Source organism: Ranitomeya imitator, chromosome 4 (genome assembly GCF_032444005.1).
Source record: "Ranitomeya imitator isolate aRanImi1 chromosome 4, aRanImi1.pri, whole genome shotgun sequence".
NCBI lineage: Eukaryota > Metazoa > Chordata > Amphibia > Anura > Dendrobatidae > Ranitomeya > Ranitomeya imitator.
In genome coordinates, this window is record NC_091285.1 from 291,505,798 (window position 1) to 291,533,029 (window position 27,232).

Sequence of the window (27,232 nt, forward strand, 5' to 3'; positions counted from 1 at the left end):
AAAGTCTGCTAAACGCAAAGGCAAACATTTCAAGACTCGTGTGTTGCTCAGTTTTATTGAAATGATTGGCTTTTGTGTAATCATCTCTTGTATTGAAGGCCGTTTTTGATTGTATTTGTTTTGGAGTTTTTCCCTATCCTGTTTCACATTACACATTGTGCACATTGCTTTATGGCAATGCTGCATTCTTTTCTGCGTTTTTAACTTTGTTAGTGTTATGTTTTGAAGGTAACAAAGTGATCAAATTTCCTTGGCCATCCAAGCGTGTTTTCTAGCTTGCAGATAAGTGAGCAATTATCTGCTGGGTTTATTGGTGACAAGGCAGTCTCTGGATTGACAGCCACTTTCAACAGATTGTAGATCAAAAACTTGGTGTTATTTCAGTTGTTTTGGTTTTAAAGTGTCACCATTTCTAAGATCTTGTCTGACTTCCGTCACTTGAACAGTGTTTTTTTATTTTACGGTCACTCACATCTATTGCAGTTTTTATCCACTGTTAATGTTTTTGGAGCCTGGTGGACTAGATTGCAGCAGACATCTGCTAAGTTACCATTTCCATACTACTGTTAACACAACTGAATGACTCCCAGGAGTCAGGTACACAATGTGCTTTGAAATGTGTTGCTGGCAAACTTTTTTTGGGTGTTCACTGAAATGTCTTAATTGTCTTCCAGATTCCACTGTATTTTGTACATCTGATTGGTAACAATGCTAAGTAGACATAGCCTTGAGGAAAGCCTTTGAGAACTGCATGTGTGTGTATGCTTGTATATTAAATATATATTAGTTTGTCTGAACTTTTATTTCGTGCAGATGTTTCTCTTTCAGCTGCCTTTGTTATCTGAGGCAAATATCCTGTAGATCACAATTATGTTCATTTGACTTTAGCGGCAATTTTGTTTGAAATGCTTCCAGTTACACACATTATTGGCAGCATAAGACAGCTGCAAGCCAAAAGCGTTTTCAAGTGTTCCCCGCTAGACTGATTGCCTTTGAGTTTAATAAAGTCTGTTGCAAGTTTCCCTCTGATGTATTTTAGCACACATTTTTTCCTCTTTTTGCAGATGACCTGTATAGAGTGTTTTCTATTACATAATGTGGGCATGTTGCCCATTTTTCTAAACTGTTGGCATTGCCCAAAAGGTGCAGTAGTGAGAAAGTAGTCATGGTAGAAAACTGCCTGAAAAAGAAAATCTGCTTAATTACTCAACTCTTTGCCCGGGGGCTAAACGAAGACCCCATGGGGATTCATATACTTGAAGCCAAAAGAGGGCATCTAGAGAGAATGAGTTTTGCCATTTAAGGAATTCAGTTGTTGATTCCAGTATAATTGATTACACAGAACATTAGCACCCCCAAGTTGCCAGGAGTTAAACATTTGAAGAAAATGAAATACGGTATATAGAGCATAATTCTGCCATTTACGGTACTTCAGAAGCATTTGATTTGACTATGATGTTCATGCCCAGGGGTGACCACAAGTGCAAAGAATATACAATTTTAGGGGCAGTGTAGTGGCATCATTGGGGTCTTGAGTTTAATCCCACGAAGGACAACATCTGCAAAGAGTTTAAGTTCTGTGTCTGCATGGGTTTCCTCCAGGTACTCTTGTTTCCTCCCACACTTGAAAGACATACTGATGGGGAATTTAGATTGTGAACCCCAATGGGGACAGTGATAATAATGTCTATAAAGCGCTGTGGAACATAATGGCACTATAAGTAAGCTACCTACACTACAGGCCCATTTGCGCAGGCTAATGAATAGCCGAATGACCATTTGTGCAAGTGTCCCAATCATAACTCTGTGTAAAAATGTCTGCTGATCAAACCCTATTTCTTCGTTGCATCAGCTATAAAACTCAGCATTGTCTTGTAACTGGATGCGCTGCTGCCATTTGGCAAACTGTGGGAGTAGATAATTAATTTGACTATACATCTGCCAAATATAGATTTAATCAGCATGTAGGCAAGTTATCAGTCCTGCTAAATTGTTCTTAATCAGACTAAGAATCAATATTTTCTAATGGAAGAAATTTATATCACAAGGCAACCACGTGTCCTCACAATGTTTTTAGAGAATAACAAGGGACCTACTGACTGCCCCCTCCAATAAAAGATGGTCAGGCAGTTTTAATTCAGTCTTCCCAACCCGTCTGTCATCTTGTAGATGAGTCACCTTTCCGAGGTATATTGCTCCTGTTTTGCCCAGCATTTCATGTGTGTGGGAATCAGGGCCGCCATCAGGGCATTGCAGCCGTGACTGGCGTAAGGGGCCCAGTGGGCAGAGGGGGCCCGCATCGGGCCCTATCTGATCTGCCCATCGGGCCCCAGCGGCAGGCTTCAGACAGTACACTGAACCTGCGTCTGAGATGCAGGTTCAGTGTCCTCTGTTGCTTGCGGGCCCGTCCGGGCCCGCAAGGCAACAGTTAAAGCCGCCAGCCAATCGGAGGCTGGCAGCGACGTCAGCGCACGGACGTCATTCACCGGCGACTCCATGCTGAAATTCCTGCGATGGACGTCGGCTGTCATGATCCCAATGGCAGGGGATCACAAAAATGACAAGCACAGATACAAACAAGCTCTAGGGCGATGGAACCTGAGCTGACCGCGACCCTGAACCTAACACACAAATAAAAGTAGCCGGGGAACGTGCCTACGATGATCCTAGACGTCTCGCTCCAGCCGAAGATCTAACTTCCCCTATCAGAAGAAACACAGACCTCTCTTGCCTCCAGAGAAATACCCCACAGCAAATAGCAGCCCCCCACATATAATGACGGTGAAATGAGAGGAAAGCACATACGTAGTATGAAAACAGTTTCAGCAAAATGAGGCCCGCTAAAGCTAGATAGCAGAGGATACAAAAGTGAACTGCGCGGTCAGCGAAAAACCCTTCAAAAAACCATCCTGAAATTACTTGAACTCATGTGCCAACTCATGGTACATGAAAAGCAATTTCAGCCCACTAGAGCAACCAGCAGCAGAGAATCACATATCTGCAGGCTGGACTAAAAACCAAATTAAGCAAAACACAAAACAGGAAAATCCAAACTTAGCTTGTCCAGAAGGTTCTAGGAGCAGGGAGCAGAGGTAACAAGACACACTGGATACATTGATAACCGGCGAGGAAATGCCAGCAAAGCCAGGTTAAATAGGAAACTCCCATATGCTGATGGAACAGGTGGAACCCAGAAACCCAGGAAAGACAAGTCACCCAGTACCATCAGTAACCACCAGAGGGAGCCCAAAAACAGAACTCACAACAGTACCCCCCCCTTGAGGAGGGGTCACCGAACCCTCACGAGAACCACCAGGGCGACCAGGATGAGCCCTATGAAAAGCGCGAACCAAATCATCAGCATGAACATCCGAGGCAACCACCCAAGAATTATCCTCCTGACCATAACCCTTCCACTTGACCAAATACTGGAGTTTCCGTCTGGAAACACGAGAATCCAAGATCTTCTCCACAACATACTCCAATTCTCCCTCCACCAGCACTGGAGCAGGAGGCTCAAGCGAAGGAACAACAGGTACCTCATACACACATTATGAATAGCAAACGATGCCGGGAGATCCAAACGAAACGACACAGGGTTAAGAATTTCCAAGATCCTATAGGGACCGATGAACCGAGGCTTGAACTTAGGAGAAGAGACCTTCATAGGAACAAAACGAGAAGACAACCACACCAAGTCACCAACAAGAAGTCGAGGACCCACGCGGCGACGGCGATTAGCAAACTGCTGAGCCTTCTCCTGGGACAACTTCAAATTGTCCACCACATGACTCCAAATCCGATGCAACCTATCCACCACCATGTCCACTCCAGGACAATCAGAAGGTTCCACCTGACCAGAGGAAAAACGAGGATGAAACCCCGAATTACAAAAGAAAGGAGAAACCAAGGTAGCAGAACTAGCCCGATTATTAAGGGCAAACTCGGCCAGCGGCAAAAAGGTAACCCAGTCATCCTGATCAGCAGAAACAAAACACCTTAAATAAGTTTCCAAGGTCTGATTAGTTCGTTCAGTCTGGCCATTCGTCTGAGGATGGAATGCAGACGAAAAGGACAAATCAATGCCCATCTTAGCACAGAACGTCCGCCAAAATCTAGACACAAACTGGGATCCCCTGTCAGAAACGATGTTCTCAGGAATCCCATGCAAACGAACCACATTCTGAAAAAACAGAGGGACCAACTCAGAGGAGGAAGGCAACTTAGGCAAGGGTACCAGATGAACCATTTTAGAAAAGCGATCACACACAACCCAGATGACGGACATTTTTTGAGAGACAGGGAGATCCGAAATAAAGTCCATGGAAATGTGCGTCCAAGGCCTCTTCGGGATAGGCAAAGGTGACAACAATCCACTGGCCCGAGAACAGCAAGGCTTAGCCCGAGCGCAAACCTCACAAGACTGCACAAAAGAACGCACATCCCTCGACAAGGAAGGCCACCAAAAAGACCTGGCCACCAAGTCTCTAGTACCAAATATTCCAGGATGACCTGCCAACGCAGAAGAATGGACCTCGGAGATGACTCTACTGGTCCAATTATCCGGAACAAACAGTCTCTCAGGCGGACAACGATCAGGTTTACCCGCCTGAAACTCCTGCAAAGCACGTCGCAAGTCTGGGGAGACAGCAGACAAAATCACCCCATCCCTAAGGATACCAGAGGGCTCAGAATTTCCAAGGGAGTCAGGCACAAAACTCCTAGAAAGAGCATCCGCCTTCACATTCTTTGAACCTGGCAGGTATGAAACCACAAAATTGAAACAAGAGAAAAACAGTGACCAACGAGCCTGTCTAGGATTCAGACGCCTGGCAGACTCAAGGTAAATCAAATTTTTGTGATCAGTCAAGACCACCACACGATGTCTAGCACCCTCTAGCCAATGACGCCACTCCTCAAATGCCCACTTCATGGCCAAAAGTTCCCGATTACCAACATCATAATTCCGCTCAGCCGGCGAAAACTTTCTAGAAAAAAACGCGCATGGCTTCATCACTGAGCCATCGGAGCTTCTCTGTGACAAAACCGCCCCCGCTCCAATCTCGGAAGCATCAACCTCAACCTGAAAAGGGAGCGAAACATCTGGCTGACGCAACACAGGAGCAGAAGAAAACCGGCGCTTAAGTTCCTGAAAGGCCTCCACAGCCGCAGGAGACCAATTAGCAACATCAGCACCCTTCTTAGTCAAATCCGTCAAAGGCTTAACAACACTAGAAAAATTAGTTATAAAACGACGATAGAAATTAGCAAAGCCCAAGAACTTCTGTAGACTCTTAAGAGATGTAGGCTGCATCCAGTCACAAATAGCCTGAACCTTGACGGGATCCATCTCAATAGTAGAAGGGGAAAAAATATACCCCAAGAAAGAAATCTTCTGGACTCCAAAGAGACACTTTGAGCCTTTTACAAACAAGGAATTGGCCCGCAGGACCTGAAACACCTTCCTGACCTGCTGAACATGAGACTCCCAGTCATCAGAAAAAACCAAAATATCATCCAAATACACAATCATAAATTTATCCAGATATTCACGGAAAATATCGTGCATAAAGGACTGGAAGACTGAAGGAGCATTAGAAAGTCCAAAAGGCATTACCAAATACTCAAAATGGCCCTCAGGCGTATTAAATGCGGTTTTCCACTCATCACCTTGCTTTATTCGTATAAGATTATACGCACCCCGAAGATCAATCTTAGTGAACCATTTAGCCCCCTTAATGCGAGCAAACAAATCAGTCAACAATGGCAAAGGATACTGATATTTTACGGTAATCTTATTCAAAAGACGATAATCTATACAAGGCCTCAAGGAACCATCTTTTTTGGCCACGAAAAAAAAACCTGCTCCCAAAGGGGACAAAGATGGACGGATATGTCCCTTTTCCAAGGACTCCTTAACATAATCCCGCATAGCAGTATGCTCTGTCACTGACAGATTGAACAAACGACCTTTAGGAAATTTACTGCCTGGAATTAAATTTATAGCACAATCGCAATCCCTGTGAGGAGGAAGCGAACTGAGCTTAGGCTCCTCAAAAACATCCCGATAATCAGACAAAAACACAGGAATCTCAGAAGGAGTAGATGAAACGATAGAAATCGGAGGTGCATCATCATGAACCCCCTGACAACCCCAGCTTAACACAGACATTGATTTCCAGTCAAGGACTGGATTATGAGTTTGTAACCATGGCAGACCAAGTACTAGAACATCATGCAAATTATACAGTACCAGGAAGCGAATCACCTCCTGATGAACGGGAGTCATACGCATGGTCACTTGTGTCCAGTACTGAGGTTTATTCATAGCCAAAGGTGTAGAGTCAATTCCCTTCAAAGGAATAGGGACTTCCAGAGGCTCCAGACTAAACCCACAGCGATTGGCAAATGACCAATCCATAAGACTCAGGGCAGCGCCTGAATACACATAGGCATCGACGCAAATGGATGATAATGAACAAATCAGAGTCACAGACAGAATGAACTTAGACTGTAAAGTACTAATGGCAACAGACTTATCAACCTTTTTTGTGCGTTTAGAGCATGCTGATATAACATGAGCTGAATCACCACAATAAAAGCACAACCCTTTTTTCCGCCTATACTTTTGCCGTTCACTTCTGGACTGAATTCTATCACATTGCATTATCTCAGGTGACGGTTCAGACGACACCGCCAAATGATGCACAGGTTTGCGCTCCCGTAAACGCCGATCAATCTGAACAGCCATAGTCATAGACTCATTCAGACCAGCAGGCGCAGGGAACCCCACCATAACATCTTTAATGGCCTCAGAAAGGCCATCTCTAAACTTTGCAGCCAGAGCGCACTCATTCCACTGAGTAAGCACCGACGACTTACGAAATTTTTGACAATAAATTTCTGCTTCATCTTGCCCCTGAGAGAGGGCCAACAAAGCTTTTTCAGCCTGAATCTCTTGGTTAGGTTCCTCATAGAGCAAACCCAATGCCAGAAAAAACGCATTCGCATTAAGCAACGCAGGGTCCCCTGGTGCCAATGCAAATGCCCAATCCTGAGGGTCACCCCGCAGGAAAGATATAATTATCTTGACTTGCTGAGCAGGGTCTCCAGAGGAGCGAGATTTCAAAGAAAGAAACAACTTGCAATTGTTCCTAAAATTCAGAAAACGAGATCTATCTCCAGAAAAAAACTCTGGGACAGGAATTCTAGGTTCAGACATAGGAGCATGTACAACAAAATCCTGTATATTTTGAACCTTAGCGGCAAGATTATTCAGGCTGGAAGCCAAACTCTGGACGTCCATGATAAACAGCTGAGATCAGAGCCATTCAAAGATTAAGAGGAGGAGGAAGTAGCCAGGCTGCAATAAGGCTAGGCAGCAAACTCTGAGGGAAAGGGGAAAAAAAAAAAAAAAAAAAAAAACTTCCTCAGACTACTTATCCTCCTACTTCAGCCAATACAATTAACACTTTGTGGGCCGGTTATACTGTCATGATCCCAATGGCAGGGGATCACAAAAATGACAAGCACAGATACAAACAAGCTCTAGGGCGATGGAACCTGAGCTGACCGCGACCCTGAACCTAACACACAAATAAAAGTAGCCGGGGAACGTGCCTACGATGATCCTAGACGTCTCGCTCCAGCCGAAGATCTAACTTCCCCTATCAGAAGAAACACAGACCTCTCTTGCCTCCAGAGAAATACCCCACAGCAAATAGCAGCCCCCCACATATAATGACGGTGAAATGAGAGGAAAGCACATACGTAGTATGAAAACAGTTTCAGCAAAATGAGGCCCGCTAAAGCTAGATAGCAGAGGATACAAAAGTGAACTGCGCGGTCAGCGAAAAACCCTTCAAAAAACCATCCTGAAATTACTTGAACTCATGTGCCAACTCATGGTACATGAAAAGCAATTTCAGCCCACTAGAGCAACCAGCAGCAGAGAATCACATACCTGCAGGCTGGACTAAAAACCAAATTAAGCAAAACACAAAACAGGAAAATCCAAACTTAGCTTGTCCAGAAGGTTCTAGGAGCAGGGAGCAGAGGTAACAAGACACACTGGATACATTGATAACCGGCGAGGAAATGCCAGCAAAGCCAGGTTAAATAGGAAACTCCCATATGCTGATGGAACAGGTGGAACCCAGAAACCCAGGAAAGACAAGTCACCCAATACCATCAGTAACCACCAGAGGGAGCCCAAAAACAGAACTCACAACAGTCGGCGCTGGAGCCCAGCCAGGTAAGGAGAAAGGTTTTTTTTAATTTTTTTTCTGAATGCGGCAATCTTGGGGCATGATAAAGATAAGAGGGCAGGATGGGAGACACAGGGGCTTGATGGAGACACGGGGGCAGGAATGTGAGACACAGAGGGCAGGAGTGTGAGACACGGGGCAGGAATTAAAACACGGGGCAGGAATGTGAGACACGGGGCAGGAATGCAAACACGGGCAGAATGTGTGACAAGGGGGCAGGATGGAGACACGGGGCAGGAATGTGAGACACAGGGGGCAGGAATGTGAGACACGGGGCAGGAATTAAAACACAGGGGGCAGGAATGTGAGACATGGGGCAGGAATGCAAACACGGGCAGAATGTGTGACAAGCAGGGTGGATAAAAATCTTGATTTTTTTAAAAAAATCAAAAAAATCAGATTTTTTTGATTTAAATCAGATTTTTTTGATTTAAATCATTTGATTTAAATCAGATTTTTTAATCAAGTTGTACACAAGCAAAACTTTGTCTTTTTGCAAATCTAATTGTTTTACACAAATAAAAATATTAAAACAGTTGATTATGAAACCTAATAATTTTTATTTGCACTATTAAACACTCAGAATTGAACTACAGAGAGTAAGTACTTTTTAACAATAGCCTATCTCTAACGTTTGAAGTAAGCAAACATCTTCAGTGAATACATCAGTCCTTTAAGCCTACTGTTTATTTAGGACTTTTAATAGGAAAACCAGTTGTCCTGCTTTAGCAGTTCCTAAGCGGTTTCGGACTGTTGTGTGCACAAAACCAAATGAAGAAAACAATCTCTCTACTCCTGCGGATGAAGCCGATGCAGTCAGTAGCTGAGTAGCTAGATTTATTATCTTTGCTGGAAGAACAAGTGATTGCGACTTCCACCAGTCCAGTGGTTTTAGTTCATTAACGACGTTATCTGCAAACATGTATTTTTGAAATGGTGCAGATTCACACTTCAATTTCAGCACAGTTGCCACAATGTCATGGTTAGTATTGGCGAGCCACTCCATTGCAGAGTTGATTTCCGCCTCAGATAATTTTTTCCCTCTGTAGATGGGATGCAAGATATTGGCTAAATAGTGTTCTTCTTTTAATGCTTGGTCCTTGCGGTGCTGTATTGCAACCTTTACATTGTTTGAGAGGTTCAAGCGATCTAGAGAACCTTCTAAATCTTTCCAAACTTCTGTGGCATCAGCTATGGTTGCAGTATCTTTCTGCATTTTATCCAACGCAATCGATATTGGCTTTAACCTTTCCAAAAGGTCCTCGGCATTTCTCTTCACACCAAGATTTAATACTTTGCTTCGTATATTAGCATCAATTTTATCCCGATGTGTTTCGCAAATGGACAGTAATTTTGACCAGTTGTTAATAAACATTTCCAAGCAGTCAGCCAAGGTATTCCATCTAACATCTTGTGGTAGAACCAACTTCAGTCCTCCCATTTCCTTGTAGGTTGCATGTGCAAAATGATTATTGCGGAAATATTTAACAATTTCTACAACATGTTCCTTGACACCCGAAATATGCAGGTCTTTTGCCAAAAGATGCAACAAATGGGCAGAACAACCGTATGTAATGACATTTGTGTCATCCTCATGTGCCAGTTCCGCTCGCATTTTTGCCACATTGCTTGCGTTATCAGTAACTAAGCTCCTTACTTTACATCCAAACTGTTCTTGGCATTGGTGAATTGAGTTCTTAGCAATTTCAAGTAAATATTCAGCAGTATGTGAATTTCCAGATGTGTCGATTGTGTCTGTAAGGTAAGTTTCACCATCTTCTGTTGTGACACAAGTGCAAATTATGGGGTCGTTGTGGATGTTGCTCCAACCATCCAAGCTCATGTTAACAACCTTGTCTTTCAAATATTTTGTACAAGCCGCTCTTTCTATGTCGTATACAGCCTGAAGATGTTTTCCTGAGATATCAAATCTACTTGGTGGTTTGTAGCCTGGTCTAATTCCTTCGATCATTTGTACAAACAATGGGTGCTCAACTAGTCGGAAAGAAGAATTGGTTGCAAATATGAATTTAGCAATTAATTCATCAAAATGTTCTTTCTGGCTCGTCGTAGTCTTTAAGATGAATTTTTCTACACTTTGCACGCAAAGTTTTTTTTTGGGCTGCTTTGTTGAAGTTGTACCCAGATATTGATTGTCACGTGCAGCACAAGCCATATTTGACCCTGAAAGCACAGAAATTAAAAATATAAATCGACTGCGTATTTGAAGAAATATAACGAAAATATTTTGAAACAAACTTTTTGAACAATGTAATGGTCCTCGTCCTATAAGGGCTGTCTCAAAAGTTATGCTACTCAAGTTTTCCGGTGAAGTTGCTGTAATACTGGTAACTAATATCAGAGCAACTGAAAAAAATTATGTCACAAAAGTTTTAAAAATGTTTTTTTTTAAAAATGGTCAATTTGGCAGACTTCAAAAGTGAATTGCAGCCTACAATAAAAAAAAAATAAGCGTATACACACTTTATTTTTACTTAAAGGACATGTGCACCTTTATTTTTTAAGGTGCAGTGTGCACATGTCCTCCCCCCGCAGCTCTCTTACCTCCGATGTCAGCGCTGCGGGGATCCGTGGCTTCGTTCTGCCCGTCCGCGAGCGCGCCTCCATTCATTTCAATGGAGCGTGTGGCCCGCTGACGTCACGCCGCTGGATCACTGCGAGTAGGCCGCAACCGGAGGACGGGAGGCGGACGGTCAAAACGAAGCCACGGATCTCAGCGCTGCGGGGATCGGAGGTAAGAGCGCTGCGGGGGGGAGGACATGTGCACCTTAAAAAAATAAAGGTGCACATGTCCTTTAGCGTTAATTTTCTGTGAAATATTGCCTTAACATAAATTTAAATTCTATACTCCAGAACTACTAGTGCTAGAAATTTCTCTTTTCATAGACTTTAACCATCCCAGTAAAATGTCTGTTAAAAAAATAGGTTGTAATTGCCAGACTTACTAGTACTAGGCTCCTGGTGCATAAGAAGCTGTGGGGGTTCATTGACATTAGTTGTATCACTATCAACATCTTCATTTCCCTTCTGGTTGCAGTTTTCATAATGTGATTTCAAACGGCAAACAAGTCCTTGGATATCCTTTTGACAGTATTTGCACTTTGCTCTTGCACCTTTCTTTCCAAGATCTGCTGCTGGCATCTCAACAAAATGAACCCAAATAGGGTCTCTCTTACAACCTGCCATGGCTCACACAGATCACTTATGAAGTTTGATTGTTACTACAGCCAAGTACTGCTGACTATCCAACAAGTTTGGGCATGTCAACTGAATGGAAAAAGAAACTAAACCAAAAGTGAAACCAAGCTAGAAGTGTGGAATTAAAGGGGCAGTATGAACAAAATGTGGAGGCTATTAATAGTTTATACAATTAAGACATGCTGCTTTTAAACACCTACCTATTGCCATATAGTAAAACAAAAAAGATTTTTACTTACTTTGGGGTCCCCCCCTCACCCTGGCGTTAGATCGTTGCCCCTAGTTTCGTCCGTGTAACTATGGGCGCACATGCGCACTGCTCTCACTTCTCATTTTAATCGTGATTTATATTAAAAAAAACCTTTTGATTTAAATCAGTGATTTAAATCATGATTAAAATCATGATTTAAATCGATCCGATTTAAATAGAAAAAAATCTTTTGATTTAAATCGTGATTTAAATCATGATTTAAATCGGCGTGATTTAAATCAATCCACCCTGGTGACAAGGGGGCAGGATGGAGACAAATGGGGCAGGATGAAGACATGGAGCAGGATGAAGACACGGGGCAGGATGGAGACACGGGGCAGGATGGAGACACGGGGCAGGATGAAGACACGGGGCAGGATGGAGATACGGGGCAGGATGGAGACACGGGGCAGGATGGAGACAAATGGGGCAGGATGGAGACACGGGGCAGGATGGAGACACGGGGCAGGATGGAGACAAATGGGGCAGGATGGAGACAAATGGAGCAGGAATATAGGGCAGGATGGAGACAGATGGGGCAGGAATATGGGACAGGATGGAGACAGATGGGGCAGGATCGAGACAGATGGGGCAGGATGGATACAATGGAGACAGATGGGGTGGCAGGATCATTGGACAGATAGGTCAGGATGATGCGACAGATGGGTCAGGATCATGGGACAGATAGGGCAGGATCGTGGAACAGACGGGGAGATAATATGGGGGCAGAATGTGAGAACATATGGCTGGAGCCAGGAATGAGATACACAGGCCAGGATGGGGGATATTATTACCATAGGGGCTAATTAAGGGATATTATTACTGCAGTGATGTATTTATTTTATTTTTTGAGGATACTGTTTTAAATGAGGGGGAGTGCGGTCCTGTTACTGTGGAGAATGATACTATGTCGCCTTTTTTTTTCTTCATCTGGTGTAGTGTAGAAGTTGTGGAAAAAATTAAGCAATGTGCTCTGCAAGAGGAGCTCTAGATAACTGTGTTATTTCCTGCAGAGACGAGTCCTGGCTGGAAGACGTGATGGCGGTCTGTGCTGGATGAAGATGGAAAGCGAGGCTGAAGGACTTGATCTAGAGACGTCACTGGTGAGTCAGTGTGTTACCTGTACACAGACACCTCATACTAAGTACAGATCTCCTGTGTATAATGGCTCATATGGTGATATTAGTATTGTGGGTATTTTTTTATTAATGATCAGTATTGCAGTATTCAGTCACTATGTGGTGGTAATATGTGGTCTGGTCATGGTGCGGTGGTATTTGTCCCTTGTATGTGCTATTATTCGGTCACTATGGTGGTAATATGTGGTCTGGTCATGGTGTGGTGGCATTTGTTCCCTGTATGTGGTTTTATTGACCACCATGTGGTGGTAATATGTGATTTGGACATGATGCGGAGATATTTGTTCCTTGTATGTGGTATTATTCGGTCACTGTGGTGGTAATATGTGTTGTGAATTCTGTGGCTGAGTTCACTTCTGTGGTCACAAGTGGTATTGCAGTCTCTGGGCTTCCTCCCTCAGGTGTTTTGGTGAGCTCGTTGGCTGCCTTGCTATTTAGCTCCACCTGAGTCTGTCTTCCTTGCTCCTTGTCAATGTTCCAGTGTTGGATCTGAGCTACTGCATCTTTCCTTTGGCCTGCTGCTCTGCTAGATAAGTGCTTCTAGTTTGTTTTCTGTTTTTTCTGTCCAGCTTGCTATTAACTTTTGCTGGAAGCTCTGAGAAGCAAAGGGGTGTACCGCCGTGCTGTTAGTTCGGCACGGTGGGTCTTTTTGCCCCTTTGCGTGGTTTTCGTTTTAGGGTTTTTTGTAGACTGCATAGTTCTCTTTGCTATCCTCGCTCTGTCTAGAATATCGGGCCTCACTTTGCTGAATCTATTTCATTCCTACGTTTGTCTTTTCATCTTGCTAACAGTCATTATATGTGGGGGGCTGCCTATTCCTTTGGGGTATTTCTCTGAGGTAAGTCAGGCTTGTATTTCTATCTTCAGGCTAGTCAGCTCCTCAGGCAGTGCCGAGTTGCATAGGTAGTGATAGGCGCAATCCACTGCTGCTTATAGTTGTGTGAGGATAGATCAGGTACTGCAGTCTACAGAGATTCCACGTCTCAGAGCTCGTCCTATTGTTTTTGGTTATTGCCAGATCTCTGTATGTGCGCTGATTACTGCACGCTGTGTTGCCTGATTGCCGGCCATAACAGTACAAGGAGCCACACCAATGATTCCCAATAGAGGGAAAAAAGAAATCCTGACATCATTTTTTTTTCTTAGCTCTGTCTTCAGTCTTTTTTTTCCCCTAGACATTAGAGTGCTTCAGGACACAGCTGTGGACATGGATATTCAGGCTCTGTGCTCCTCAATGGATAATCTCGTTGTAAATGTACAAAAGATTCAAGATACTATTGATCAGAAATCGATGCTAGAACCAAGAATTCCGATTCCTGATTTGTTTTTTGGTGACAGAACTAAGTTCCTGAGCTTCAGAAATAATTGTAAGCTATTTTTGGCCTTGAAACCTCATTCTTCTGGTAATCCTATTCAACAGGTTTTGATTATTATTTCTTTTTTGCGCGGCGACCCACAGGACTGGGCGTTTTCTCTTGCACCAGGAGATTCTGCATTGAGTAATGTTGATGCATTTTTCCAGGCGCTGGGATTGCTTTACGATGAGCCTAATTCAGTGGATCAGGCTGAGAAAAATCTGCTGGCTTTATGCCAGGGTCAGGATGATGTAGAAGTATATTGTCAGAAATTTAGGAAGTGGTCAGTACTCACTCTGTGGAATGAATCTGCACTAGCGGCTTTGTTCAGAAAGGGTCTCTCTGAAGCTCTTAAGGATGTAATGGTGGGATTTCCTATGCCTGCTGGTTTGAATGAGTCTATGTCCTTGGCCATTCAGATCGGTCGTCGCTTGCGCGAGCGTAAATCTGTGCACCATCTGGCGGTATTGTCTGAGAGTAAACCTGAGCCTATGCAGTGCGACAGGACTATGACTAAAGTAGAACGGCAAGAACACAGACGTCTGAACAGGCTGTGTTTCTATTGTGGTGATTCCACTCATGCTATTTCTAATTGTCCTAAACGCACTAGGCGGTTCGATAGCTCTGCCGTTATTGGTACTGTACAGTCCAAATTCCTTTTGTCCATTACCTTAATGTGCTCTTTGTCATCGTATTCTGTCATGGCGTTTGTGGATTCAGGCGCTGCCCTGAATCTGATGGATTTGGATTATGCTAAACGTTGTGGATTTTTCTTGGAGCCTTTGCGGTGTCCTATTCCGTTGAGAGGAATTGATGCTACACCTTTGGCCAAGAATAAGCCTCAGTACTGGGCCCAGCTGACCATGTGCATGGCTCCTGCACATCAGGAAGTTATTCGCTTTCTGGTACTGCATAATTTGCATGATGTGGTCGTGTTGGGGTTGCCATGGCTACAAACCCATAATCCAGTATTGGATTGGAACTCTATGTCGGTAACCAGCTGGGGTTGTCAGGGAGTACATGGTGATGTTCCATTTTTGTCTATTTCGTCATCCATTCCTTCTGACATCCCAGAGTTCTTGTCGGACTTTCAGGATGTATTTGAAGAGTCCAAGTCTGATGCCCTACCTCCGCATAGGAATTGTGATTGTGCTATCGATTTGATTCCTGGTAGTAAATTCCCTAAGGGTCGTTTATTTAATTTGTCCGTACCTGAACACACCGCTATGCGCAGTTATGTGAAGGAGTCCCTGGAGAAGGGACATATTCGCCCATCGTCGTCACCATTGGGAGCAGGGTTCTTTTTTGTAGCCAAGAAGGATGGTTCGCTAAGACCGTGTATTGATTACCGCCTTCTTAATAAGATCACTGTTAAGTTTCAGTATCCCTTGCCATTGATTTCTGACTTGTTTGCTCGGATTAAGGGGGCTAGTTGGTTTACTAAGATTGATCTTCGTGGTGCGTATAATCTGGTGAGAATCAGGCAGGGAGATGAATGGAAAACGGCATTTAATACGCCCGAGGGTCATTTTGAGTATCTGGTGATGCCGTTCGGACTTGCCAATGCTCCATCTGTTTTTCAGTCTTTTATGCATGACATTTTCCGTGAGTATCTGGATAAATTCTTGATTGTTTACTTGGATGACATTTTGATCTTCTCAGATGATTGGGAGTCTCATGTGAAGCAAGTCAGAATGGTTTTCCAGGTACTGCGTGCTAATTCCTTGTTCGTGAAGGGATCAAAGTGTCTCTTCGGTGTGCAGAAAGTTTCATTTTTGGGGTTCATCTTTTCCCCTTCTACTATCGAGATGGATCCGGTTAAGGTTCAGGCCATCCAGGATTGGACTCAGCCGACATCTCTAAAAAGTCTGCAGAAATTCCTGGGCTTTGCTAATTTTTATCGTCGCTTCATCTGTAATTTTTCTAGCATTGCCAGACCATTGACCGATTTGACCAAGAAGGGTGCTGATTTGGTTAATTGGTCTTCTGCTGCCGTGGAAGCTTTTCAGGAGTTGAAGCGTCGTTTTTGCTGTGCCCCTGTGTTGTGTCAACCTGATGTTTCTCTTCCGTTCCAGGTCGAGGTTGATGCTTCTGAGATTGGTGCAGGGGCGGTTTTGTCACAGAGAGGTTCTGGTTGCTCAGTGTTCAAACCATGTGCTTTCTTTTCCAGGAAATTTTCTGCTGCTGAGCGTAATTATGATGTGGGCAACCGAGAGTTGCTGGCCATGAAGTGGGCATTCGAGGAGTGGCGTCATTGGCTTGAGGGTGCTAAGCATCGCGTGGTGGTATTGACTGATCATAAGAATCTTACTTATCTTGAGTCTGCCAAGCGCTTGAATCCTAGACAGGCCCGTTGGTCGTTATTTTTTGCTCGTTTTGATTTTGTGATTTCATACCTTCCGGGCTCTAAAAATGTGAAGGCGGATGCTCTGTCTAGGAGTTTTGTGCCCGACTCTCCGGGGTTATCTGAGCCGGCGAGTATCCTCAAGGAAGGAGTCATTGTGTCTGCCATCTCCCCTGATTTGCGGAGAGTGTTGCAGAAATTTCAGGCTAATAAACCTGATCGTTGTCCGGCCGAGAAACTGTTCGTCCCTGATAGGTGGACTAGTAAAGTTATCTCTGAACTTCATTGTTCGGTGCTGGCCGGTCATCCAGGAATCTTTGGTACCAGGGAGTTGGTTGCTAGATCCTTCTGGTGGCCATCTCTGTCACGGGATGTGCGTGCTTTTGTGCAGTCCTGTGGAATTTGTGCTAGGGCTAAGCCCTGCTGTTCACGTGCCAGTGGGTTGCTTTTGCCCTTGCCGGTCCCGAAGAGGCCTTGGACACATATTTCGATGGATTTCATTTCTGACCTTCCCGTTTCTCAAAAAATGTCGGTCATTTGGGTGGTCTGTGATCGCTTTTCTAAAATGGTCCATCTGGTGCCCTTGGTTAAATTGCCTTCCTCCTCTGATTTGGTGCCTTTGTTCTTCCAGCATGTGGTTCGTTTACATGGCATTCCTGAGAATATTGTTTCTGACAGAGGTTCCCAGTTTGTCTCGAGGTTCTGGCGAGCCTTTTGTGGTAGGATGGGCATTGACCTATCTTTCTCCTCGGCCTTCCATCCTCAGACTAATGGCCAGACCGAACGAACCAATCAGACCTTGGAAACATATCTGAGATGTTTTGTTTCCGCTGACCAGGATGATTGGGTGTCATTTTTGCCGTTGGCTGAGTTCGCCCTTAATAATCGGGCCAGCTCGGCTACCTTGGTCTCTCCATTTTTCTGCAATTCTGGGTTCCATCCTCGTTTCTCTTCAGGACAGGTTGAGTCTTCGGACTGTCCTGGTGTGGATTCTGTGGTGGACAGGTTGCAGCAGATCTGGACTCAGGTAGTGGACAATTTGACCTTGTCCCAGGAGAAGGCTCAGCTTTTCGCTAATCGCAGACGCCGTGTGGGACCCCGACTTCGTGTTGGGGATCTGGTTTGGTTATCTTCTCGTCATATTCCTATGAAGGTTTCCTCTCCTAAATTTAAACCTCGTTTTATTGGTCCGTATAGGATTTCTGAGATTCTCAATCCGGTGTCTTTTCGTCTGACCCTCCCAGACTCCTTTTCCATACATAATGTATTCCATAGGTCGTTGTTGAGGAGATACGTGGCACCTATGGTTCCATCTGTGGAGCCTCCTGCCCCTGTTTTGGTGGAGGGGGAATTGGAGTATATTGTGGAGAAGATTTTGGATTCTCGTGTCTCTAGACGGAAACTCCAGTATCTGGTCAAATGGAAGGGTTATGCTCAGGAAGATAATTCCTGGGTTTTTGCCTCTGATGTCCATGCCCCAGATCTTATTCGTGCCTTTCATGTGGCTCATCCTGGTCGGCCTGGGGGTTCTGGTGAGGGTTCGGTGACCCCTCCTCAAGGGGGGGGTACTGTTGTGAATTCTGTGGCTGAGTTCACTTCTGTGGTCACAAGTGGTATTGCAGTCTCTGGGCTTCCTCCCTCAGGTGTTTTGGTGAGCTCGTTGGCTGCCTTGCTATTTAGCTCCACCTGAGTCTGTCTTCCTTGCTCCTTGTCAATGTTCCAGTGTTGGATCTGAGCTACTGCATCTTTCCTTTGGCCTGCTGCTCTGCTAGATAAGTGCTTCTAGTTTGTTTTCTGTTTTTTCTGTCCAGCTTGCTATTAACTTTTGCTGGAAGCTCTGAGAAGCAAAGGGGTGTACCGCCGTGCTGTTAGTTCGGCACGGTGGGTCTTTTTGCCCCTTTGCGTGGTTTTCGTTTTAGGGTTTTTTGTAGACTGCATAGTTCTCTTTGCTATCCTCGCTCTGTCTAGAATATCGGGCCTCACTTTGCTGAATCTATTTCATTCCTACGTTTGTCTTTTCATCTTGCTAACAGTCATTATATGTGGGGGGCTGCCTATTCCTTTGGGGTATTTCTCTGAGGTAAGTCAGGCTTGTATTTCTATCTTCAGGCTAGTCAGCTCCTCAGGCAGTGCCGAGTTGCATAGGTAGTGATAGGCGCAATCCACTGCTGCTTATAGTTGTGTGAGGATAGATCAGGTACTGCAGTCTACAGAGATTCCACGTCTCAGAGCTCGTCCTATTGTTTTTGGTTATTGCCAGATCTCTGTATGTGCGCTGATTACTGCACGCTGTGTTGCCTGATTGCCGGCCATAACAAATATGGTGTCTGGTTATGGTGTGGTGGTATTTGTCCCTTGTATGTGATATTATTAGTCATTTTAAAAATTTAAAAATATACCTAAATTGTATTTCATATTTTAACAAATTTTTAATAGGGTACAGTAGCGTAGGGCCCGGCCAAAAGAGTCTACCGTGTCGTGGTGGCCGATTACAAAAATCTTTTGGCCAAAACAAAAGCTGCTGTTATATGTGTGATCTGGTGATGGGAACTGTTAATGTGTGATAGGTGAGAAGTGGAGTTTTTCCAAGAGAGAGCGGTGGGGCTGTGGACAGTTCGAGGGGTGGAGGCGGGGCTTGGGTGGAGCCTGGGCGGAGTCTCAAGGGGGCCCCAAAAATTTTGCCTGTATGGGGCCCCGAAATTCCTAGTGGCAGCCCTGGTGAGAATTAGAAGATATGGTTGTTGGCAAAATGACCTCTTTGTAGCCTCACTGCACTGTGGTTAAGAAATAAGTTGTGAAATGTTTGACCCCATTAACTTAGAATTCTGTAATAGTCTGGAAAATATATGTTTTTTTCTAAACTAGAGAACCCCCTTCAAAGCAACAATTCATCCTCGACACACTATTCTGTTGTGCTACTTTTGCTGGTTTATTTGGCACCTTGTTTTCGTCAGTCCCCAAATTCTTGCCAGAGTCACAGGGGAGTACTGTGGAACTCTGAGCCCAGTTAGGGGAGGCATGGTTGCACATAACTCCTCATGCCTCTGTAATAGCCACTTTGGTGCATTTATTTTTCTTCATCTCCAATGTGACAGAGGCAGCAGTAGCAAAACAGAGGACACTAGGTATGATGACTATACATTAGAAATGGTAGGTCACTATAGGGCTATTTGTTGAAATAACACAATGGTCATTTGATTGGGGTAAACGTTTGCGTTTCTGTTAAATGACATGTTTGAAGATGTTCACAGGTAGCAGACTTCCAGTACATGAAGAGTAGTTATCTCTGACTGCAACATATTTTCGCATATGGTAAAGTCTTTTCCCAATGAATAAGGGAGAAGGATTCCTTCAGGCATGTGCTAGGATTTATTTGTAATTTGAGGCTAAATGGTAGCTATGTTCTTGAGGGGGGAAATAGCAAGGATAACACTCTGTAATACAAATACCAGCAAATGGTGTTGGGAAACTTTAACCCCTTTCTGCCATCTGACGTACTATCCCGTCGAGGTGACCTGGGACTTAATTCCCAGGGACAGGATAGTACGTCATCACAGATCAGCCGCGCTCACGGGGGAGCGCGGCTAATTGCGGCCGGGTGTCAGCTAATTATCACAGCTGACATCCGACACTATGTGCCAGGAGTGGTCAAACATGATCGCAGCGTTGCGGTGGCATAGGGAAGCATCGCGCAGAGAGGAGGCTCCCTGCGTGCTTTCCTGAGACCCTCGGAACAACGCGATGTAATCTCCTCCGTCCTCCTCCCTGCAGACCCTGGATCCAAGATGGCCGCGGAGAGCCTTCTGGATCCTGCAGGGAGGTGGCTTGCAAGCGCCTGCTAAGAGCATGTGTAGGAGAAAGAGAAAAAGAAGCGTAAATAAAGTGCACACACAACCCATATAAAGTGAACAAGGCTTTCTTGAGACAAGAAGTGCTTACAAAACATAAAAACATTAAAACGCATTAAAAATATACCCAAACAACAACAACACCCCCTGTATGTGAGGATGTGAATAAAGCAGACTCAAGGGAATGAATAGTCCCAAAAAGGGATCCCAGTGAGTAGTAATCATCCACGAATAAGAATGAATACAGAGATGTAAATATACACACCCACCACAGGCTCAAGTGGAAAAACTCCTCAAGCCTAATAGGCTATAGATTTCCAAAAGGCAATATCGGCACGTAGTGACTTGTACAAAGGATTGGATTCTATATGGAAAATAATGCTGATAAAACGCTCATATACATATGAATAAATAGATAAATAATAATTAGCAATCCATAATATGAACGAGGACATCCCACATTGAGCACATGGCAGCTAGTGTAAAGTGCATAAATCAATACATAAGTAGTAATACTCACTACTCACTGGAGGTCAAAGAGCCCGCTAGCTCCCAACGCGTATCGCTACTCTAGGTAGCTTTGTCAGGGGAAGTGAGGAGGGGTTAGTCACGTCGGGTATAAGTAGTAGTAAGTGCACTTACTAATAGACTAATGATTGTCAGCACATGTGCCCGGCAACCATAAAGCAATGGAGCAGCTCCAGTCTGTCAGGGATATAGCACAAATAGGTTTTGACAAAATACAGGGCTTACATGGCGCCAGTGTGCGTTGCAGCTATCCGGAAGCGTGCGTACCACACACCGGATGTCCCAGTAGCATCTGCGCGCACTACTCTGCCGCGTCATCAAAGTAGTTAACGCCCACTCTGGGGAGTTGTTCATGCACAGTAGCAAATGTTCCACATACCGGGTTATGCGTCTCGAATCCAGGAAATCTCTGTGGCGCCTGCGCAAACCTCACCGCCGCGTCATCAAGACAGCAAACGCCCAATCCAGCAAGTTACCCATATTCCATCGGCGTCTGCGCACAACACTCTGCCGTGTCGTCAAGGTGATGAACGGCCACCCCGGGAAGTCACCCATTCGTAATAGCATGAGTTACATATGACGGGGTTATGCGTATCACAACTCGGATATCCCAGCAGTGCCCGTGCAAGCTTCTTCGTCGCGTCGTAAATGTATGCAACGCCCACTCTGGAAAGTTAATCATGCACAATAGCATGGCTTCCATATACCGAGGTTATGCACACCAAACAACAAGAAGTAACAGCGCTAGCGCAAGATTTTCCGCGATATTCTAAGGTGGACATAGCCATCCCCAGATGTCCACTCATACGCAGCAGCTTACATATCCTATACAGGCAGTATGTGTATCACAGACAATAGATTGTCACAATATTCCCACAAGGATATCTAAGGTATTCTAGGATATAAAAAAAAAAAAAAAAAAGTAACATCCCAAGATAAATACGACTATGTACCACATGAGTTAAATCTTGAATAAAGTTCCCTAATAGATCAGGTCCCACACATGTAATGTCAAATACAACAATCCAAAAAATCTACTATATAATTGTCTAAGGGTCACTTCTGTATGTCTGTCCTTCTGTCTGTCACGGATATTCATTGGTCGTGGCCTCTGTCTGTCATGGAATCCAAGTCGCTGATTGGTCTCGCCAGCTGCCTGTCATGGCTGCCGCGACGAATCAGCGACGGGCACAGTCCGATTAGTCCCTCCCTACTCCCCGCAGTCAGTGCCCGCTCCATACTCCCCTCTGGTCACCGCTCACACAGGGTTAATGCCAGCGGTGACGGACCGCATTATGCCGCGGGTTACGCACTAAGTTACAGCTGCTATTAACCCTGTGTGTCCCCAACGTTTTACTATTGATGCTGCCTATGCAGTGTCAATAGTAAAAAAATCTAATGTTAAAAATAATAATAAAGAAAAAAACCTGCTATACTCACCCTCCGTAGTCCGAGGATGCGCTCCCGCCTTCCGCCAGCTTCCGGTCCTAGAGATGCATTGTGAAATTACCCAGAAGACTTAGCGGTCTCGCGAGACCGCTAAGTCTTTTGGGTAATTTTGCAATGCATCCTGGGAACGGAAGATGGCGGCAGCCGCGCGCCCATCGCCACAGCGCCGTTGGATCCCAGGGGGTAACTATTTTTTATTTTAATTATTTTTTTTAACAGGGATATGTGCCCACACTGCTAAATATTGCGTGGGCTGCGTTGGCTACATGGCTGCTATATACTACGTGGGCAGTACTATATACTACATGGCTGCTATATACGTGGGCAGTACTATATACTACGTGGCTGCTATATACTACGTGGGCAGTACTATATACTACATGGCTGCTATATACTACGTGGGCAGTGTTATATACTACATGGCTGCTGTATACTACATGGCCTGTGTTAGATACTGCGTGGGCTGCGTTATATACAATGCATCGGGTATTCTACAATATGTATGTATGTATATAGCAGCCACATACTATATAGCACAGGCCACGTACTATTTGCTATATACTGCATGGCTCCTATATACTACGTGGCCTGTGATACATACATATTCTAGAATACCCGATGCGTTAGAATCGGGCCACCATCTAGTATATATATGAGAAGATAAACCTACAAATACCAAAAAAATAAAAATAAAAGGCACATAATCAAAAGGCCATCAAACCCAGTAGATGACCACAAAATAAACTAACAAACCAACAAACAAAAATACCAAACCTGGAAAGTGGAACCAAAGTGAAAGACCATTCAGAGTCACCAATTACTGACAAAGGGTAAGTTTATGGCAAAAGAAAACCAGTAAAAAGCCTCATTGAGGCCTCCTGGCGATACAGACCCAAGTAAATATATCCAACGGGCCTCTAATCTGACAAGTTCTCCCTGTAGATCTTGTCTCCGAAAATTATTAGGGACCTTCTGTAGTCCCAACACTCGAAGACCACGGGTGCTGCTAGAGTGAACCTGTAAAAAATGCATGGCAACCGTAGACACATTTTTACCTTTAGATAAATCCTGTCTAGCCAGGTTAATGTTTGAAATATGTTGCTGTGCACGTCTACACAGCTCCTGCGAGATCTGCCCCACATAGACCTTCGGACAAGGGCATACAGTGGCATAAACTAAATTCGTGGTCTTGCAATTCATATAGTCCTTCATTGTGTAGACAGCCACATCCCTCGGATTAGTGATGGAAGAGCACATATCCACAAAAGGACATATGCTGCAATCACCAGAAGGGTACATGCCATGTAGATTGAGACCTCTGCCGATTTTCGTGGTGGGTCTTACAAAATGGCTCCTGGACAAGGAGTCCTGTAAGTTTGGTGCTCGTCTGGCTGTCAGTAATGGAGTTACAGGTAAAAGGTCAGAAACTCTCGGGTCAGACTTCAAAATGCCCCAATGTTGTTCAAACAAATCAGAGACTAAATTCCAATGATTATGATACGTAGTAATAAATCTTAAGCTATCATCCAGGCACCTATGGGCAGGTTTTAATAAATTGTCCCTCGGGATAGACTTGGTACGTTGAAAAGCATTTGAAACAATAGATCTCGGGTATCCCCTCGCGCGTAGACGTTTTGAAAGCGATTTAGCCTGAACATGAAAGTTACTCGGATGAGTGCAATTCCGTCGGATCCTGTGGAACTGTCCAACCGGTAAATTTCTCTTCAAATGATGTGGATGGAAACTCTTGAAGTCAAGGAGACCATTAGAGGCCATACTTTTACGAAAGAGATCTGTGTAGATATTGTCATCCTGGCGAGAAAGCCTGAGGTCCAAAAAGTCAACTGTGGGTGCAGGCATGTACTACGGAGGACAGAGAATGAACTTCAATCCAATATTACAGCCAGCATGCAGCCAGTGGGTAAGGAAAGGGTGAATCAAACACCCGAAAACCCCGCCTCTAAATTCAGGTGACAGAGTCCCTTTAAAATCTACTCACCTTGTCTTTCCTTTGGAGAAATCAAATGGGTACTTCAATCTTTATTTACTTATGCACTTTCCTCTTGTATAAAAATTTAAGAAACCCAATCTGCATCATACAGTCCCCCATTATATTTTATTGGTGTCTGGTTAATGACCGCCAATACGTATTTTAACTGACCTGAGATATAAGAGAATAGCATCCCCATACAGGTGACAATCCAGCAGCTGTCAGCTGTACACTATAGCTGACAACTTGCTGCATCAGCCACGATCAGTGTTTGCCCTGTCGAAAATCTGTTTAACCCCTTATATGCTGCTGTCAATAGTGGCTTCCTCTTTATCCTAAATTGTGCCCTCACATCATGATTGTGCGGTCCTGATGTTTGCCATGGCAAATCACGACCAAATAGTGGCCTTAGAGTCTGACGGCTGTTGTAAGCTGGTTTCACATTTGCGGTTGTGTCCGCAGCGTTTGTGCCGCAATTATCCGCATGTGTTGTGTATTCCTATCTTTAACATTAGGGACGCATGTGTCTGTTATCGGTTGCATTTTGCCGCGTTAGACAACGCATGCGTCATTTCGTCGTCTGCGGTTTGGCGCGGTAAACGCTACATGTAGTAATTTTAGAGGCGTCAATTTGCCGCCTAGAAACGTATGCGGTTGATTGCGGAAGGAATGCGGAAAAAAAATGCATTACGGTCTATGTGAACGCATGCGTTCGCAAGCACATGCGTTTGCTTGCATTTGTGAACGCATGCGTTGCACCACAGGAAAACATGTCTAGACACTGATTAGCCACCCCCCACATACAAACTGATAAAAGGAGGGAGTGGGCATTTGCAGTCCACAACTCAGCAGACTGGGAACAAGAGCAAACAGACGCAGGAACCTGGGAAGAATCAACACTCTGAACAATGTGAGTATATCCTACCCAATGTCTTTATTTTCTATTTTCTGTCTCTATATGTCCTAATTGCTGGCATTTTATTTCTTTCTGCATGCATCAGAATGTCATCTTCTCAGGAGGAGCAACGTCCTGGGCCTGCACAAGCCGAACATGTCAGTGAAGTGAGTACTCACCTCCTCAGATTGGTAAGTATTCACTGTCACATCTACACATGTGACAATTTTTTTCCCTCTTTTTTTTAGAGCACTTCTTCCACTGCGGCAGAGGCTGAGCAGGAGCAGCAGGTTCACAGTCGGGTGGCAAGGCGGCAGCGTGTAAGTATACCTGGCTGACTGTTTATTGTATCCTCACTTTACTATTCTTGAATGTTCATTTCTTTACTTTCCTCTTTCTTTACCTTTTTCTTCTTGACTCCTTTTTTTTCTTGACTTTCAATATTCATGCCAGTTTTCTGTCTCTGTTTTCTTTCTTTTCCTTATGTTAATCTATCCAATATTAATATCTTTTTTTATTTTCTATTTTCCAGAACGGGATGAGGACCTCATTGAAAATGACCTCCTAATCTCCTGGGTCCCGTTGTGGGACACCCGGGTTCCGCAGCACTCGGACAACGTGACGATCCGGCGGCTATAGAATGAGGTGGCCAAAGCGATGGCTGGGACAATGCCCCGACTTGGGTCCGAAATGCATTTTGTACGTATTGCAGTATTGCAATGCAGTGTGATGCAGCAGTGACCTTGGCCGTGATCACACAACTGTGTGTGATGAGAGAAACTCTCAGGAGTTTCTCTCATCACACACAGATGTGTGATCACGGGCAAAAGTCCATTGTTTAACCATTGTTTTTGTTTTTTCAACAGTGCTCAAAATCAAAACTCATTGGCGTTCGATGAAGGATCGCTTCAACAAGGACCTTCGTCAAGAGAGCCGGGTTCCTAGTGGTTCGGGAGCAAGGATCCGAAAATATAAATACCACCGCATTCTGGCATTTTTGAGACCGGTCCTTGCCCAGAGAACGTAAGTGTTTTTTTGGTGTATTAGATTGTGTTGTATTGTCATAATCTGTATGTTTCTATTCCACAGTAGTTGGCTTTTTGTAAATGTTTGGTATTAATTATTTTTTTTTCTTCTTTTTTCACAGCACATGGAGCAGCACTCTTGACCCTGGTTCTGGAGCGGTCCTTCATCAGACAGCCACGGACCCGTCCCAGCCATCTAGCAGCGCTGCAGCAAGTGGGCCTGCCACACAAGCTGGAGACCAGGAAGCAGGTCCATCAGGTGTTCCCCTGTCCTAGTCCTCTACCTCTTTTTTTTTTTTTTGGCTCCTTCCCGACAGCAGCAGAGGGCCTCGGACAGGTCACCCATGCCCGAGTTTTTGCACTTGAACTCGGTCTTTCATGATGGACTCAAGGCGATGGGTGACCGACTGAATAGTACCATAAACAATATGAATACACGTATCCAGGATGAACAAGGCATGCCAGAACACCTTACTCCTGATCTCCAGCTTAGTGTCATGCAGGCCTGCAATGCATATTTCGTGCAGGCTATGCAGCAGAGTCGGTATTTTCAGCAGACAGTGGTGGCATATCCACCTGTACCAACACTGTCACGCTTGACATCAATGCCGAGCTCTGCTGCATACCACTGCACGGCAACCTCCATTCCAAGCACTGCCGGACACCACTACAGCACCACCACCATGCCGAGTGCTGTTGGACAGCCCACCGCCACCACCATGACAACTGCTGCTCATGCTTGGACCTCCTCCACTGCCACCACCATGCAGCAGCAGGACCCTGGCATGGCCTTCTGCTCCACCACCACAATGTAGCAGGACCCTGGCATGGCCTTCCGCTCCATAATGCAGCAGCAGGACCCTGGCATGGCCTTATGCTCCACAACCATGCCACAGCAGCAGGACCCTGGCATGGCCTTGCGC

The 27,232-nt window shown here is 44.7% G+C and overlaps 2 protein-coding genes across 3 annotated transcripts in view; one reads left to right on the forward strand and one right to left on the reverse strand.

Moving 5' to 3' along the window:
- PRICKLE1 (prickle planar cell polarity protein 1) overlaps positions 1-27,232 on the forward strand; it is a 149,938-nt gene that overhangs the window by 15,777 nt on the left and 106,929 nt on the right. Inside the window, exon 2 of one of the 2 annotated variants that reach the window (XM_069764746.1) lies at positions 12,750-12,839. The exons of the other annotated variant lie outside the window; for it this stretch is intronic. The gene's annotated coding sequence lies outside the window, so the exon portion shown is untranslated. The remainder of the gene's footprint in view (positions 1-12,749; positions 12,840-27,232) is intronic. 2 annotated transcript variants of the gene reach the window in all.
- On the reverse strand, positions 8,808-11,494 carry LOC138675992 (uncharacterized). Its single transcript, XM_069764743.1, has 2 exons — positions 11,234-11,494; positions 8,808-10,451 (listed from the first exon to the last, which is right to left on the reverse strand). The coding sequence occupies exons 1-2, from the start codon at positions 11,472-11,474 to the stop codon at positions 8,947-8,949; spliced, it is 1,746 nt and encodes a 581-aa protein (XP_069620844.1). The 5' UTR covers positions 11,475-11,494; the 3' UTR covers positions 8,808-8,946.

What these genes read in the sequence shown, in the direction of transcription:
- LOC138675992 (XM_069764743.1), bottom strand. Translation starts at nt 11,474, where the DNA reads ATGGCAGGTTGTAAGAGAGACCCTATTTGGGTTCATTTTGTTGAGATG. An exon ending in GCACCAGGAGCCTAGTACTA is followed by an intron (nt 10,452 to 11,233) that starts GTAAGTCTGGCA and finishes CTGTGCTTTCAG; the next exon opens with GGTCAAATATGGCTTGTGCT.